The sequence below is a fragment of the Trachypithecus francoisi genome, unplaced genomic scaffold (genome assembly GCF_009764315.1).
Source record: "Trachypithecus francoisi isolate TF-2019V2 unplaced genomic scaffold, Tfra_2.0 Lachesis_group13, whole genome shotgun sequence".
NCBI lineage: Eukaryota > Metazoa > Chordata > Mammalia > Primates > Cercopithecidae > Trachypithecus > Trachypithecus francoisi.
In genome coordinates this window covers 89,423,423-89,436,428 of record NW_022681458.1, presented here as the reverse complement: position 1 = coordinate 89,436,428, position 13,006 = coordinate 89,423,423, and the positions used below count along the sequence as shown (strand labels likewise).

Genomic DNA, 13,006 nt, shown 5'->3' with positions numbered 1-13,006 from the left:
TAGAATAAATAGCTTTAAAAGAAATATTAAGAGTCAGAAGACATAGATCCCATTACCAGCTCCACCATGGACTAGCTGTGTGGAACCGTGGGAAATGACATTCCCTCTCTAGGCTTTGGATCCACTGAGCTAGGTGACCGTTGTTATAGGTCCTCCAGCAGGCCTCTCGCTTCTTTTGATACTAGAATTCCTTCTTCTATGAGGTTGCATGGCCTTGTATCCTCACAGGAGCTACAGGAGATTGGTTTTAATAGAACCAACTCTCCTCCCCCATGTTCTCTCTCCTTTCACCAGAAGGGTGTCACTGGCCATTGATTGAGTACACCCTTCTTCCTGCAGCCACCCAGTCACAGTGGTTTGTTCAGCAATTGATACAAGATGCCAACTGGGCCAGAGTTCTCCCAAGAAAAAAGTAGCTTTCTGCTGGGGTTATTAAGCTGATGAGATATGAGTGTGGGCCCAGGGTCATCCATGTTTTTTCTTTTCTTACCATGTGGAGAGAGATTTTCTGAGAGATGGAGAAAGAGTCTGAGTGACATCAGACATCAGCTTCTTTCATGCGTGATGCACCTGTATCCTGGAACTTACAAGTCACATGAATCAATAAATTGTTCTTAATTTAAAATTAGCTTAAGTTAGATTTTTGTTGATTGTAACCCAAAGATTTTTAATTAATAAAGTCCATTCTAGCTTGAACTTTGATGATATTAGGAGACATTAATGTTACTTGAAGAATGTATCATTTTCTTAGAAAGCTCATCTATGGAATGTAGGGGAGGAAGTTTTACACTTGATCTTCTTAATTATTCAGTCCTTGAAAATTCACAGTGGGGAAAATGAATAAAACCCTTGTTCCTGAGCTGAATTTGTAGAAAATTATAAGTAGCTTTGAGATATTCATTTGGAGCACTTTCTTCAGGCCTTCCATATTCATGTTCATCTTGAGTTTGAATATGTAAAGATGAGCCAGCTTTGTGTATGCTGCCTGAAGACATGGGGAAAAGTCAAATTAAATTGTTTGAGTATTTCAGGCCCCATGCTAATTATAGAGAAGGGTAGAGAGTACTTCATTTTCAAGGGGAGAAGCCAGGATAGTGTGTGGCTCACACAGATAGATCCCGAAGGACATGTGCAAACAGATTAAGCAGAAGATAGGATATTAGCACAGAAGGCCCCTTTAAATTCCATTATTCTTTGCACCAAACTTCCAAGGTCTAAGTTAGTACCTAGTGCAGAGTCATGACTATAATAGATACTAAATAATAAATATTTATTGATGATAAAGATAAGAAGGCCTGGCAAGGCCTCTTTCTCCTTTGGATATAAGAAAATTGAGCCAGCGGACAGGATGTTTGCAATATTCCAAGACTCCACAGAGAAGAAAAGAGAAATAGAGAAGGAATTTACAACTTTCCACATTCTCACAATGTTTAGTCCTTCCTCTCAGCAGTCTTCGATCCTTTTATTAAGCCCTCTAACTGTACAAGTTTCTAACCATCGTTTTGAGAATTTAGAATCTGCCTGTAAATTTCTAGAGACTTTACTTGATAGGTTCTTTTTGTTTTCATTGACCTTCTTCAAATTTAGGGTCCCAGCTCATTTCTCTTAACTTAGCTTTTAAAGATTTTCAAGCCTATGCAATATATAATCTTTGACTTTTCTGTCTCTTAGGGTTTCAGCGTCTTTCCTTTACAATTCTTAGATGAAGATTAAAGCATATATCTTGAGATACAGATGTATTGTAAGACTCCAGACACTTCAAATAAATCTTCTTTACTGAACATTTTGAGACAATTTACTTGCAATGTTTCCTATGCATTGTTTTACTGTAAGCAAATAAATAATGTAAAACAAAGAATTGGGGAATGTGGAATGTGTGATGCTCATTTCTAGTCTGTAGTACAATAAACATGTTTCATGGGTATACAGTAAAGGAAACACTGAGTATGAGAATATGTGCGCATGCACCTGCCTTAATCAATACTACTTAGTATATGAACTACATGATCCTGCTCAATTTATAGGAAAATAAATAAAGCAAAAGAGACACTCTGGATCCCAGAGGGATTCTTTTTCCAAAGCAATCAGACATCTGGAGTCTTGGTCTGATAAAAATCAATGACTCTTTCAGGGCAGTATATCTTTAGATGTGGGTGTGGGAAGGAGTGCATAATGAAAGAGGAATTGGTGAGGGTAGAAAGCAAATATTTAAAAAATAAGAAAAACTATAACCTTCTCTCCCTGTAATAAAATATGCCAACATGTAGGCTATGGCATAATTATATGTGTATATTTATATTACTATGAATTCTAGAAATTATAGGAACAATTTCTTACTCTTGTGGGTAGATTATATACCTTCCCTTACATATGTTTGTCTGTGCCAGTGTTTTATGGTTCAAATGGAAAGGAATAATCTCATACTTTTCAGTAATAAGTAGTAATGTACCATCTATACATGAGTGCTTGAGAAACACTATGTAACTCTTTGAATTATGAGGTTATAAAATATTACTATCTAATGGAAACCAGTTTTAAAATGGGGTTAGGCAGGGCAGCATTTGTTCCAGCATTATTGCAGATCACTTGACCTTTTTAGTATTGATCATTCTATACCTGCATTTACCTACTCAAGAATACTTCAGCAAGCATGCCCTTAAATATATTTAGAAAATAAAACTATCTATTATCCCTTCAAAATATACATAGTTAAATAAATGAAAATAAGCTTTGTTTATTCTCATTTAGTGTATATTGTTATCTAGGTCAGATGCAAGCCACTGTTTGCAATGTGACTGAGGAATATTTAAAAATACATGCAAGGACATGGATGAAGCTGGAAACCGTCATTCTCAGCAAACTAACACAGGAACAGAAAACCAAACAGCACATGTTCTCACTCATAAGTGGGAGTTGAACAATGAGAACATATGGACACAGGGAGGGGAACATCACATACCAGGGCTTGTCGGGAGGTGGGGGGCTAGGGGAGGGATAGCATTAGGAGAAATACCTAATGTCGATGACGGATTGATGGTTGCAGCAAACCACCATGGCACGTGTATACCAATGTAACAAACATGCATGTTCTGCACATGTACCCCAAAACTTAAAGTATAAAATAATTTAAAAAAGAAAAAATACATGTAGTTATCTTTACAACAGTCCTTATAGGAGCTCTTTCTGGAATATTTTAAGCTTCTCAAATATAATAATAAAATATAAGATGTATACATATAAATTCAAAGTATGTTACTATGATCACCATAAATGATATATGATTGATAATAATATTATATAATTAATTTTTCTGAAAGTTAATCCTGGACTTTCAAGTCTTTTAAACATTTGAAACAACACAAAAATATCAGGAAAAGAGAACAAAGTGAGATTGGCCATGGAAACAACTTACTATTGAGCATTTAAATTCAGACATTAGGAAACAATTACTACTGAGGCAGCTGCTTTTAAAACATATCCCATTTAAGCTATTGTGCACAGGTCTACATGGGATTTGACAGGTAGAAAAAATATTTATTGATTCCTGTTTGGAGGATTACTGCAGACTTGCTGCTTCAACAGGCTTTTGTCAAACTAGGTTTCAGTCTTACAGAACAAACTGAACCCTGGAATCCTTTCCTGTCATTGTAACCCCCCAAAGTGACAAGTAAGATAAGCCAGGGTTAAGGAAGGCTCTAAACTGCATGTGGAACAGGTGCTGTGTGCTGTTACAGAAACTCAAAAGCAAAAATGCTTTAGGGAGAAAAACTAGATGTTAATGAGTCTTCAAATACCCTAGTAGTTCTATAAACAACAGTGCTTATTAGTCTGAATGTGTACTTAGAAGAATTGCTTACTCCCCAGTACAACGGGCTTTACTTTCATGGCTTCATCCTTTGAGAGCGCAGAGATCTAGAAATTTAAGGCACTGATGAGATCATGCATAATCTATCAGGTTAAATACTATCATCTACTCTGGCCTGGCTAGATGTTTGAAATTTTGCTTTGATTATTGTAAATAAGTTATCTCCAGTAGAGGAGCACTTGACTTTTGTGAGAAAAACATCTACACAAAAGATCAAGACTGGAAAGATAAAATATATTTTTAAGACACATAATTAAGAGATCTATGAAACATCTTAAGTGAGAGAAAATGTTAAACCAATTAATTCAATGGAATCATAGAATTGGAAGTTTCTTTAGAACCCATCTGCCTTATTTCAGGGATCAGGCCATTCAGCTGCTTTTAGTGACCAGAACCAAAATTTCTAAAATCTCAGCCCAGTGTGTCTTTCCTTTCCTAATTCAGAGTTAGTATAGGAAGACACAGTAGCAGGATTGACTTGGATCCAGTGAGAAGCCAGCATGACTCAGAAATCAGAAATCATGGACCATCTACCAGGAACTAGTGTGATGTCAGACTTGACAGAGCAGTGTGACCTCTGCTTTCTCTTCCCTCAAGCTGTCCAGCACTCACGCTCTTGCTACATTTTCAGAGAGAGTGGGGAGATTCGTATCAACAATCTTAAGAAAAAGAACACTTATCAACAATGGGTTAAGCTAGTTATACAAAGGCCACCCAATTAAGCTAAGAGGTATCACTAGCTGTCTGCCTAGCCTGAGATCCCACTAATCCACCAGCTGTGTCTCATGAAAACTTCTCCCTGCATTTGCTGTATTTCCAGAAGGGCTTCAGGAAATATCAGATAAGTCCCCCTGGGTCATGCCAGATCAAGCAAGCTTTTACAGGAATCCGTCTCTCTCTCTCAGGGCCTCCCAGTAATTACTGACCAAATGGTGGACTTCAGTGCAGCATGGTAGAACCTGCCTGTTTGATTATTTATTTATCTAAACTTCTGGTCTCTTAAGGCTGACATTGTTTTCTTAGGTGAAACAGAGAGTGGCTTTCAAAACCTTTTTTTTTTTTTTAGAGAATGTCTCTGGGAAAGGACCGACACTCCATAAATTCTGAGCAGGATTGAAATGTTTCATTTAAAGCAGTTGTTAGAATGAGGGACAAAGAGAGTCAAAGGCAGAGTGAAAGAGGGAGTGGTGTGGCCCCAGAAAGTGGTTGCTCTGTGGCCGTCGGGGAATAGAGAGTGTAAAAAGCTTCTTGCACACATTGCCTCATCTATAAAACCCAGAACTACTTGGCATCTCTCTAAGTAACAAATGGATCTAAGGGCTGGAGAGAAGTGTTGTTGGCAGGAAATAGTCTCCAGGGCTATATGCATTGCAGACTGTGCATTTCCCTATAGTGCATAGATCACAGATTACAAAGCTGTGTTCACATGCCTTTTATACCTAAGGACTACATTTTGCAGGTTTTAGTTTGTTTCATGATCACAATTTCTGGGGGTGAGAGAATAAATATGGATAGTTGAGATAAAGAAAAACTGCAGATTTTGCTTTTGAGATGCAAGGAAGAGGAAAGAGGTGTGAAGAAATATTAAGAGGAACAAGATAGAGAAGATAAAGGTCTTCAGCCTTGGGAAGGCTCTCTCTCAACTTTCAGGACTTTGGTTTAAAATGAAAACCTGTGTTCTATACAATTTAAAATTGACCTGTAGGTTTGATCCCTCCTTCAGCCTCCGCGTGTTTGAAACTCAAAGCATGCGCCGGTACGCAGCAGAGTACAATGCAAGATTCCTACACTCTAGCTGATTTGTTTTTTATCCCAAATCGAGTTCTACCAGACTACTGAATTCACAGGTAAGCTAACAAATCTTCCAGAGGAAGGGACCTGAGAAGAGCCTGAGTTAAATTTTAAGTGTCTGGTTTGTCCCAGAGAATCCATTGCTCTGCTTTGTCTCTCCCTTTGAAACATGTAGGCAGCAGATTAACTCAGTGCCACAGAAACTGTCTACAAAACAGAACATTGCCATTTCTTGTTCTGTGGGTTAGTAAAAGTACATTGACTTCCAAGACTCCTGCTGACTACCTATTGACTATCTCTTGACCCCGGCCCCACTCAGATACCAAAACAACAAACAAGCAAACAAACCCTTACCTGTTTAAAAGACAGGAACAACAAGCAAAACTTCAAAATCCTCTTTTCTCAATCCTGATATCCACTAGAATTCAAAAAACCATCCTAGGTTGTAATTTCTGACAAGGTTTACTTGAGAGTGAAAAGGACACTTAATAGTGGATATGACATTAAAGGCACTCAAAACTTTTGATCCCAATCTTTGAGTCATTAACATTGTTTACACCAGTTGTGCTTTCTGAGTAAATGGAACACTTTATTGTTATTTGATTTTAGTTACTCTTATAGCTGCCATTGTGAAGTTTTTGAAATTTTAATTGCTCTATAGCATCTTAGTGGATTCTTTATAGTCTTGAAAATATTTAGGATCCCGTCCCAGGCATAAAAATAAACTGCTCAAAACCTTTTGTCAAGTTTATGCTCGAAGCTATTGTATCCTTTGGGTTATTTTCAGAGGCACGGTTTTTAGGCATTTCTTTCTAACACTGTTGAATTTCTGAGCCTTAAATATGTCAATGACCATCTGTAGCTCTACTCCAAATATCCTTCCCAGTTGGGGTTGTAATACTCATCTCCCACATTCAGGACCTCGGCTAACTCCTCTCAACCCTTTGCCTGGTCTGTGGCAGACTAAATTACAAAGAACAGGCTGAACCTTTATTTTAACCTGGTCTTTTTTGCCAGAAAAAGTAATATAGCAACGACAGTAATGCATCTCATGTTTTAGTAACAATGGTTTACCCCAGGGAGCATTAACGTCACTGTGTACCTTAGCTGCTACTTTTCCTTGCATTTTATAATTCCCCTTCCCCACGCCCCGGCCCCGCCCATGGGCAGCATCGCAAAGCCGCCTCGCTGACGTTGGTTAGGGTAGAGACGCTCTCCCTAAAGAGTGTCCAAGCCTTCTCTACTTTCATTAGCGGTGTAATCCTGTGTTCCCGCCGGAGCCTGGCACGGAAGTGTAATCTTCCCGCGGGGGCCTTCCTGTAGTCTCGCCTACCTGAGAGCTGAGACTAAATGAAATATAAAATATTCACGATAAGAGGAAACAAAGGATGCTGCCTCCAGGACGGCTACTGTGCCTGAGGCTGGGCTCTGTCTCAATCATCCCAGGGCCTCTACGTCTGGCCCCACCCTCGCCCCTCCAGGGGATCCACGAGTTGAATCGCAGCTCTTCAGGGTGAATTGCCCTGGCCGGGTGCCAGACTCCGCACCGCCGCCCCGTTCCCCCCCTGCTGGGGAGCGCAGAATGACCACCAGGAGGCCAGGAACAAAACGCTTAAATGTTGCATTTATTAAGGAAATGTTAAATAAGAAAAAAAAACAAAAAGTCAAAACGGTGTCACGGATGTCAAGAGCACTTTTGTGGCGTAAACCGTGCAGACACGAGCTACGAGTTCTATTCTGGGTCTTTGTCTCAGGGCCAGCAGGAACGCTAGACACCTCCCAAAAGACCCAGTGGGAAATGCACTAAAAGAAACAACTCACCCCCCTCAAATTCGCAGGCTCCCCCTCCCCCCACCCCTTCTCCCAAAATGACAAAACTTTAACCCCTCAGGCAGGCAAACAGGCCACTGGGGCAGAAAAAGACTTATCAAATATTTGCAAACAAACACAAAACCTCTTAAAACGGCACGTTACAGTCAAAGGTATTTATCGCCTCTCCCCTCCAGGGCTGGTGGGGAGCAGGAGAAGAGTGGGAGCGCACCCGGACACGGATTTGTGAGACCCCATGATGTCTGCTGCGTGGCTTTTAACAGGTCACTTTTCCGGTCACAAGGCGATCAGTGCCGCTGGGTCTCTCCCCTGCCCTCCCTCTCCACTTGCCCCCAGAGCTTGGCCCACCTGCGGGTGGAGAAGGGCCTTCGCCCTGTCGTTCTCCCCGCATTCCAAGTAAGTAGCAGCTTCCAAAGTTCTGCGCCCTAATCGCCGCCTTCTTGCCACTTTCTGCTGAGTCCAGAAGTCTGGGCGCTCTCCTCCGACTGCCAGGCATGAGGACTTTTAGAGGGCGAGGGAGAAACCGGTCGCTCCTTTCCGAAAGGCCGAAGTCGAGAGAAATAATTGACTCCGACAGGTTTGCTTCGCCCAGTCTCTGACAGTGAGGGGCACAGCCGGGCTGGCAAAGTGGGCAGGCGTGGGAGCGGTTGCCGCGGGGGCGGAGGGCGGGTCAGTAGGGCCCCACGACCACCGCCTCCACCTCCTTAGACGGTCTCCGGTCCTTCACGAGGAAGTTGATCATGCCCTCGGACTTGATGAGCAGATTGCAGCCGAGGAAGAAGATGCCGAAGACCACGGTGAGTGAGAGCACGCACATAACCGCGATCTGCACCACGCGCATTATGTACAGGCTGCGCTCGTCCGGGCCTCCCTCCGCGAAGCCGTCGTCGGTCACCACGGACGCCTGGGTGCAGCAGCGCACGGCTCGCTCCAGCGCCTCGCTGCTGTTAGCCAGGAACAGGCCCGCCACGTCGGTCTGGTTGCCCAGGGCCGGATTCATCGCAGGAGCGGGCGGGCGCCGCGAGCGGCGCGGGTCAGAGGGGTAGGAAGGCGGCGGCGCTGGAGGAACAGGTGCCGAGCTGAGCGCTCACTCGCAGTCTAGCGCTTGCGAGGGCTCCTCGCTCTGCTTTCGAAAGTCCCTGGGCCGTGGGAGTTTCCCAGGAGCCTCTCCGACGCGCGCAGCAGCTATGCTCTTCTAAAGCCGTCCGCTCCAGCCCGGGCGGTGCTCGTTCCCGGCGCTCGCTCGACTGGGGGCTGTTGGAACTTGGCGGGGCTGGACCAGCCCGGCCGTGGGAGGTGCGGGCAGCCGCGGCTGCAGCGACGGGGCGCCTGCACTGAGCAAACAGCGGCCCCTTCCGGCCGCACCGCCGCTCTGCGCGCTACTCTTGGGCGGTGGAGGAAGCAAAGGGGCGAACCTGGTCTTGCTTTTCATTGCTTTCTTCTTTTGCAGACTCCGAAGGCCAGGCAGAGGTCACCGTACTCTTCTAGTTTGATGGATGATTAAAGAGTTTGTCGGGGGACGGTGTGGTCAGCTGAAAGTTTCAGAGGAACTGGGACACACCAGCTCTGCGTGTCCTTTCCCGGCTGCCCCCCTGACCTCTGGGCTGATGGAAAGTGGCGATGAATCCCAGGTGCCAGATGGTGCCGGCTGAGGCCACCCGCCCGCCCCCTGTGCTTCACTCCGTCTCGCCTGCGTTGGATTCTGGTGGAGTGGAGGTGATCTGAGAATGTTTCTTACAAAGTAATTAATTTGGAAAGACAGAAAGGCATGGAAGAAGGAAGGAAGGAAGGAAAGAAAGAAAAAAGGAAGGGAGGGAGAAAAAAGAGCTCTACACCCAACTTCCTTTACAAAAGCGATTGGGAGACAGAGCAAGGCAGGTTTTATCATGAGGTCTGAGGCCAAGGAAAGGGGGTTAGAGGAAGGAGGAGTTCTTCTGTGGCCCTTGGTTGGAGGTGGTTGCCGGGAGCAGGGTCACCTCTCTGGTAAAGGAGGTGAACAGAGTGACCACTTGCTTGTAATTTTAATTGCAGATGAATTTTTGGATGTGCTTCCAGCATTTTGTCCATTGGCAGTAAATCAGTTGTTTAAGGGAATTGCTCATCAACATCCATCACCTAGAACGCTGGCCAAATGCTGGGAGCCCTCCCCATTTATCATAAGCTGATGCATTTCACCCTTAGTCATTTAAACTAAACACAGATGTTTGTATGGGCCTGATTGACGCTTCAGCCATTGTGATTTTGCTGTAGGTTCCAACGAAATTTTATAAACCTGTAGATTAAGTTTCTTAACTCTGAAAGAATACTGCATGTTCCCGCGCCCCCTTTTCTATTTTCTTTTCCCTCCCTCCTTTTCCCCATTACTCCCTGCCTTCCTCCCTCTTTCTTTCAGCTGTAACAGCTGGAAACCAGTAACTTGAGCTTTCAATAGAATACATTTACTTCCTATTAAATGTTCTCACCACAAAGAACTGATAAAAATTTGAGATAATGGGTACGCTAATTACTCTGATTTGATCATTCCGCAATCTTTGTACCTCATAAATATGTACAATTGTCTGTCAATTAAAAATAAAATAAAACTGAAAAGTAGCTGTCTTACCATTTTCAACTCTAAATTTCATTCTGTTTGCTTGGTAAATCCTCTTATTCCTGTTTCTTAAAACGTTATTTATTCCATCTTCAGTGTTCCTTAAATGTTTTTGCACTGCTTCATGACTATAATAAAATAGAATGAAATGCCTTCTGGTTGAGTTCTCAATTTTTTGATGTTTATTGTATATCAGCTGCAATAAGTTTGATTGTTTAGAATAGCTATTATTATTTTGAGGGGGGTGTTTAACAGCTGAAAACTCAGGCTTGGGCTTCTACCACAATTCACTGGCTTATTGTTCTAGTTTCCCATAATTTAATTAGAAGTGAAGACTGCCTCACTCTCAACAATTTCTTCTTTGAACAAATTTATTAATAATTGATCAGTAAGAATTTACTTAAATCTCATCATACAATCAGTCTATCTTAGTTAATGTGGGAAGTCCTTAAGAATAATAAAACATAATGTATACATGGAAAATATTACAACAAACGTAAGGCAATATAACGTAATCCTGAAATGAATGGTAGAGAAAAGTAATAGAAATTTAGAAAAGTAAAAGGTCAGAGAATAGAGGCCCACCTCCAGGGATCAAGTTGTACAGAATTGTGTGTGCAACTGAAGTTAGGCATAAGCAAATGGAGAGGGACTAGCCCCTTCTTTATGTGACAAAAACCAAGAGTTAGTTTATAGTACATTTGTAAGGTCCAATATGGCAGGATGCTAAAAATGTTAGTTGAATCATTATCAGAATTTGAGTATATTTATTGCTATTAAGAGTATTGCTGTTTTAGTCAGGTCAGTGTTAAAATGATCAAACCTTGGAGTCCAGGAGAGGTTTTATATTTAATCAAATCTTTGGGTGGGAAAGCACACTACTAAAAGACATAAAGTAACGCTATGACTTCATTTCTTTTCTCTCAGGTTTAAGGACTAATCAGTCACAAAATTGTTGACAAGGTAATAGGTATTTCCCCCATCAGCTAGTTCAGCTCTCTGGTTTTGTTCAAGACAATCTTGGGATTGTTTCGCTTATTTTCCCTCCACTCTGATTTGGTTTAATAAAATTACTTAGCACATTTAGATGGAAATTAATTATAAACTTAGTCATACAAAAATCATATTTATTATTCATTCGTTAATTGACTTAATCTGTGTTGCTGGAGAAACCTTTATTTATCTTTTACAGAATCCCTTTTATTTATCTTTTCCTTTTGTATTTTCAGTGAACAGTTTCCTCTCAGTTTTTCTCCTTTTATTCACGTGTTTCTTAGGAGAATCTTACAAGTGTGAAAAAAGAAATCTTGAAGAAATGTTGACAATGAAAAACTTAATTTCCAGAAAAATGGATGGACATATGGTATGCAGGGAGCATACTGGTAATTCACTTTAAAGCAGAAGTTTTTGATACTAAGAAAGACTAACTGCTGTATTTATTTAACTAGGGTCTTCTTCTACTTCATCGGAAATAGGTAGGTGTGATTTTATGAAAGTTAAAGACTCAGTATTTTATAACATACATGTTACACAAGGAGAGAAACACTGCCTACTCTTTCTGGAAAATATATCTTTGGCCTATAATGCATTCGGTAAGGGTATTCCAGGCTGATATGGATGGTTGCTGTAATTTATAGTTTGAATAGCCTTGAAGTAGGACCAGACACTCAATGCCAAAATATTTTTTATTTTCTCTTTTTGTACATTATGAAAATATTAAGCAGATATTTTAAAAAAGGAAATATCAAATGTTGAAAGGTTATTTATTGCTTTGGGGTAAGCTTTTTAAAAAATAAATTACATTACATTACACAATGTAAGTAGGAGTAAGAGTAAGAACTCATATTCAGAAGCCATTCATAATAGTAGATTCCATAGCCAAAACATAAGAAAAAAGCCAGAACTAAGCAAAATAGGTAATTGAACCACCAAAATAAATGTCATAAAAGCTAAATACCTAAGCTCATATATTTCACCCTTAGATTATCCCTCCCCATATTCTTTCTCAGAACCTACGCACTTTCATTTTTCGCAGTTTTAACTCCTTTGTTTTTCTTAATGACAGGGTATCAGTATCAACATGTGGGCTGAAAAGGAGGAAATGGCTAGGGGTAGGTGCTTTTACAACCACAAAGAGTAACAACAGAAGGAAAAAACAGAATGTTGAACAGCATACACAGATTTTCTAAGAGCATTAAGTAACAGTTTGGAGACATTTAATATAGAGACAAGCAGTCTAAATGGCAAGTAGACTACATAAAGGCATGGCTTTCAATCCTGTTGTCTTTACTTACAACCATGTAATCTTGGGCAAGATTTTTGATTTTGTTTTTGTTTTTTTGAGATGGAGTCTCGCTCTGTTGCCCAGGCTGGTGTGTAGTGGTGCGATCACGGCTCATTGCAACCTCCGCCTCCCAGGTTCAAGCGATTCTCCTGCCTCAGCCTCCTGAGGAGCCGGGCTTACAGGCTGACACCACCACACCTGAGGAATTTTTTGTATTTTTAGTAGAGAAGGGTTTCACCATGTTGGCCAGGCTGTCTCAAAACCCTAACTTCAGGTGATCAGCCTGCCTTGGCCTCCCAAAGTGCTAGGATTACAGGCGTAGCCACCGCGCCCAACTTTTTGTTTTGTTTTGTTTTTTAAACCTCTATGTACCTCATTTACTTATCTGTTAAATGGGGATAATACTTTACAGAATTTTGAAAGGATTGATCTAGTCTATGGAAACAACTGGAAAACAGTACCTAACACATAGCAAGATCTCAAATAAAGATATATTGCAATAGTTCCTGAGGTGGACATTGATATACATAAGTCATTAAATGAAAAAAGACATTAAATCTTCTAAGAAACTGGAAAGTGAGTGAAACATTTTGGAAAGATTTCCGTATAAAATGGTTTACCTTGGTGAGTAAAAAATGCTAAGGAT

At 41.3% G+C, this 13,006-nt stretch overlaps 1 protein-coding gene and 1 pseudogene across 1 annotated transcript; both read right to left on the bottom strand.

Annotated features, from left to right (window-relative positions):
- Positions 1–7,982, bottom strand: part of LOC117094212 — a 49,482-nt pseudogene extending 41,500 nt beyond the window's left edge.
- On the bottom strand, positions 7,263–9,816 carry RPRM (reprimo, TP53 dependent G2 arrest mediator homolog). Its single transcript, XM_033231451.1, has one exon. The coding sequence runs from the start codon at positions 8,484–8,486 to the stop codon at positions 8,157–8,159; it is 330 nt and encodes a 109-aa protein (XP_033087342.1). The 5' UTR covers positions 8,487–9,816; the 3' UTR covers positions 7,263–8,156.
- Positions 9,817–13,006: the final 3,190 nt, after the last annotated feature.

Coding starts and splice junctions, on each gene's coding strand:
- RPRM (XM_033231451.1), bottom strand. CDS start 8,486: ATGAATCCGGCCCTGGGCAACCAGACCGACGTGGCGGGCCTGTTCCTG.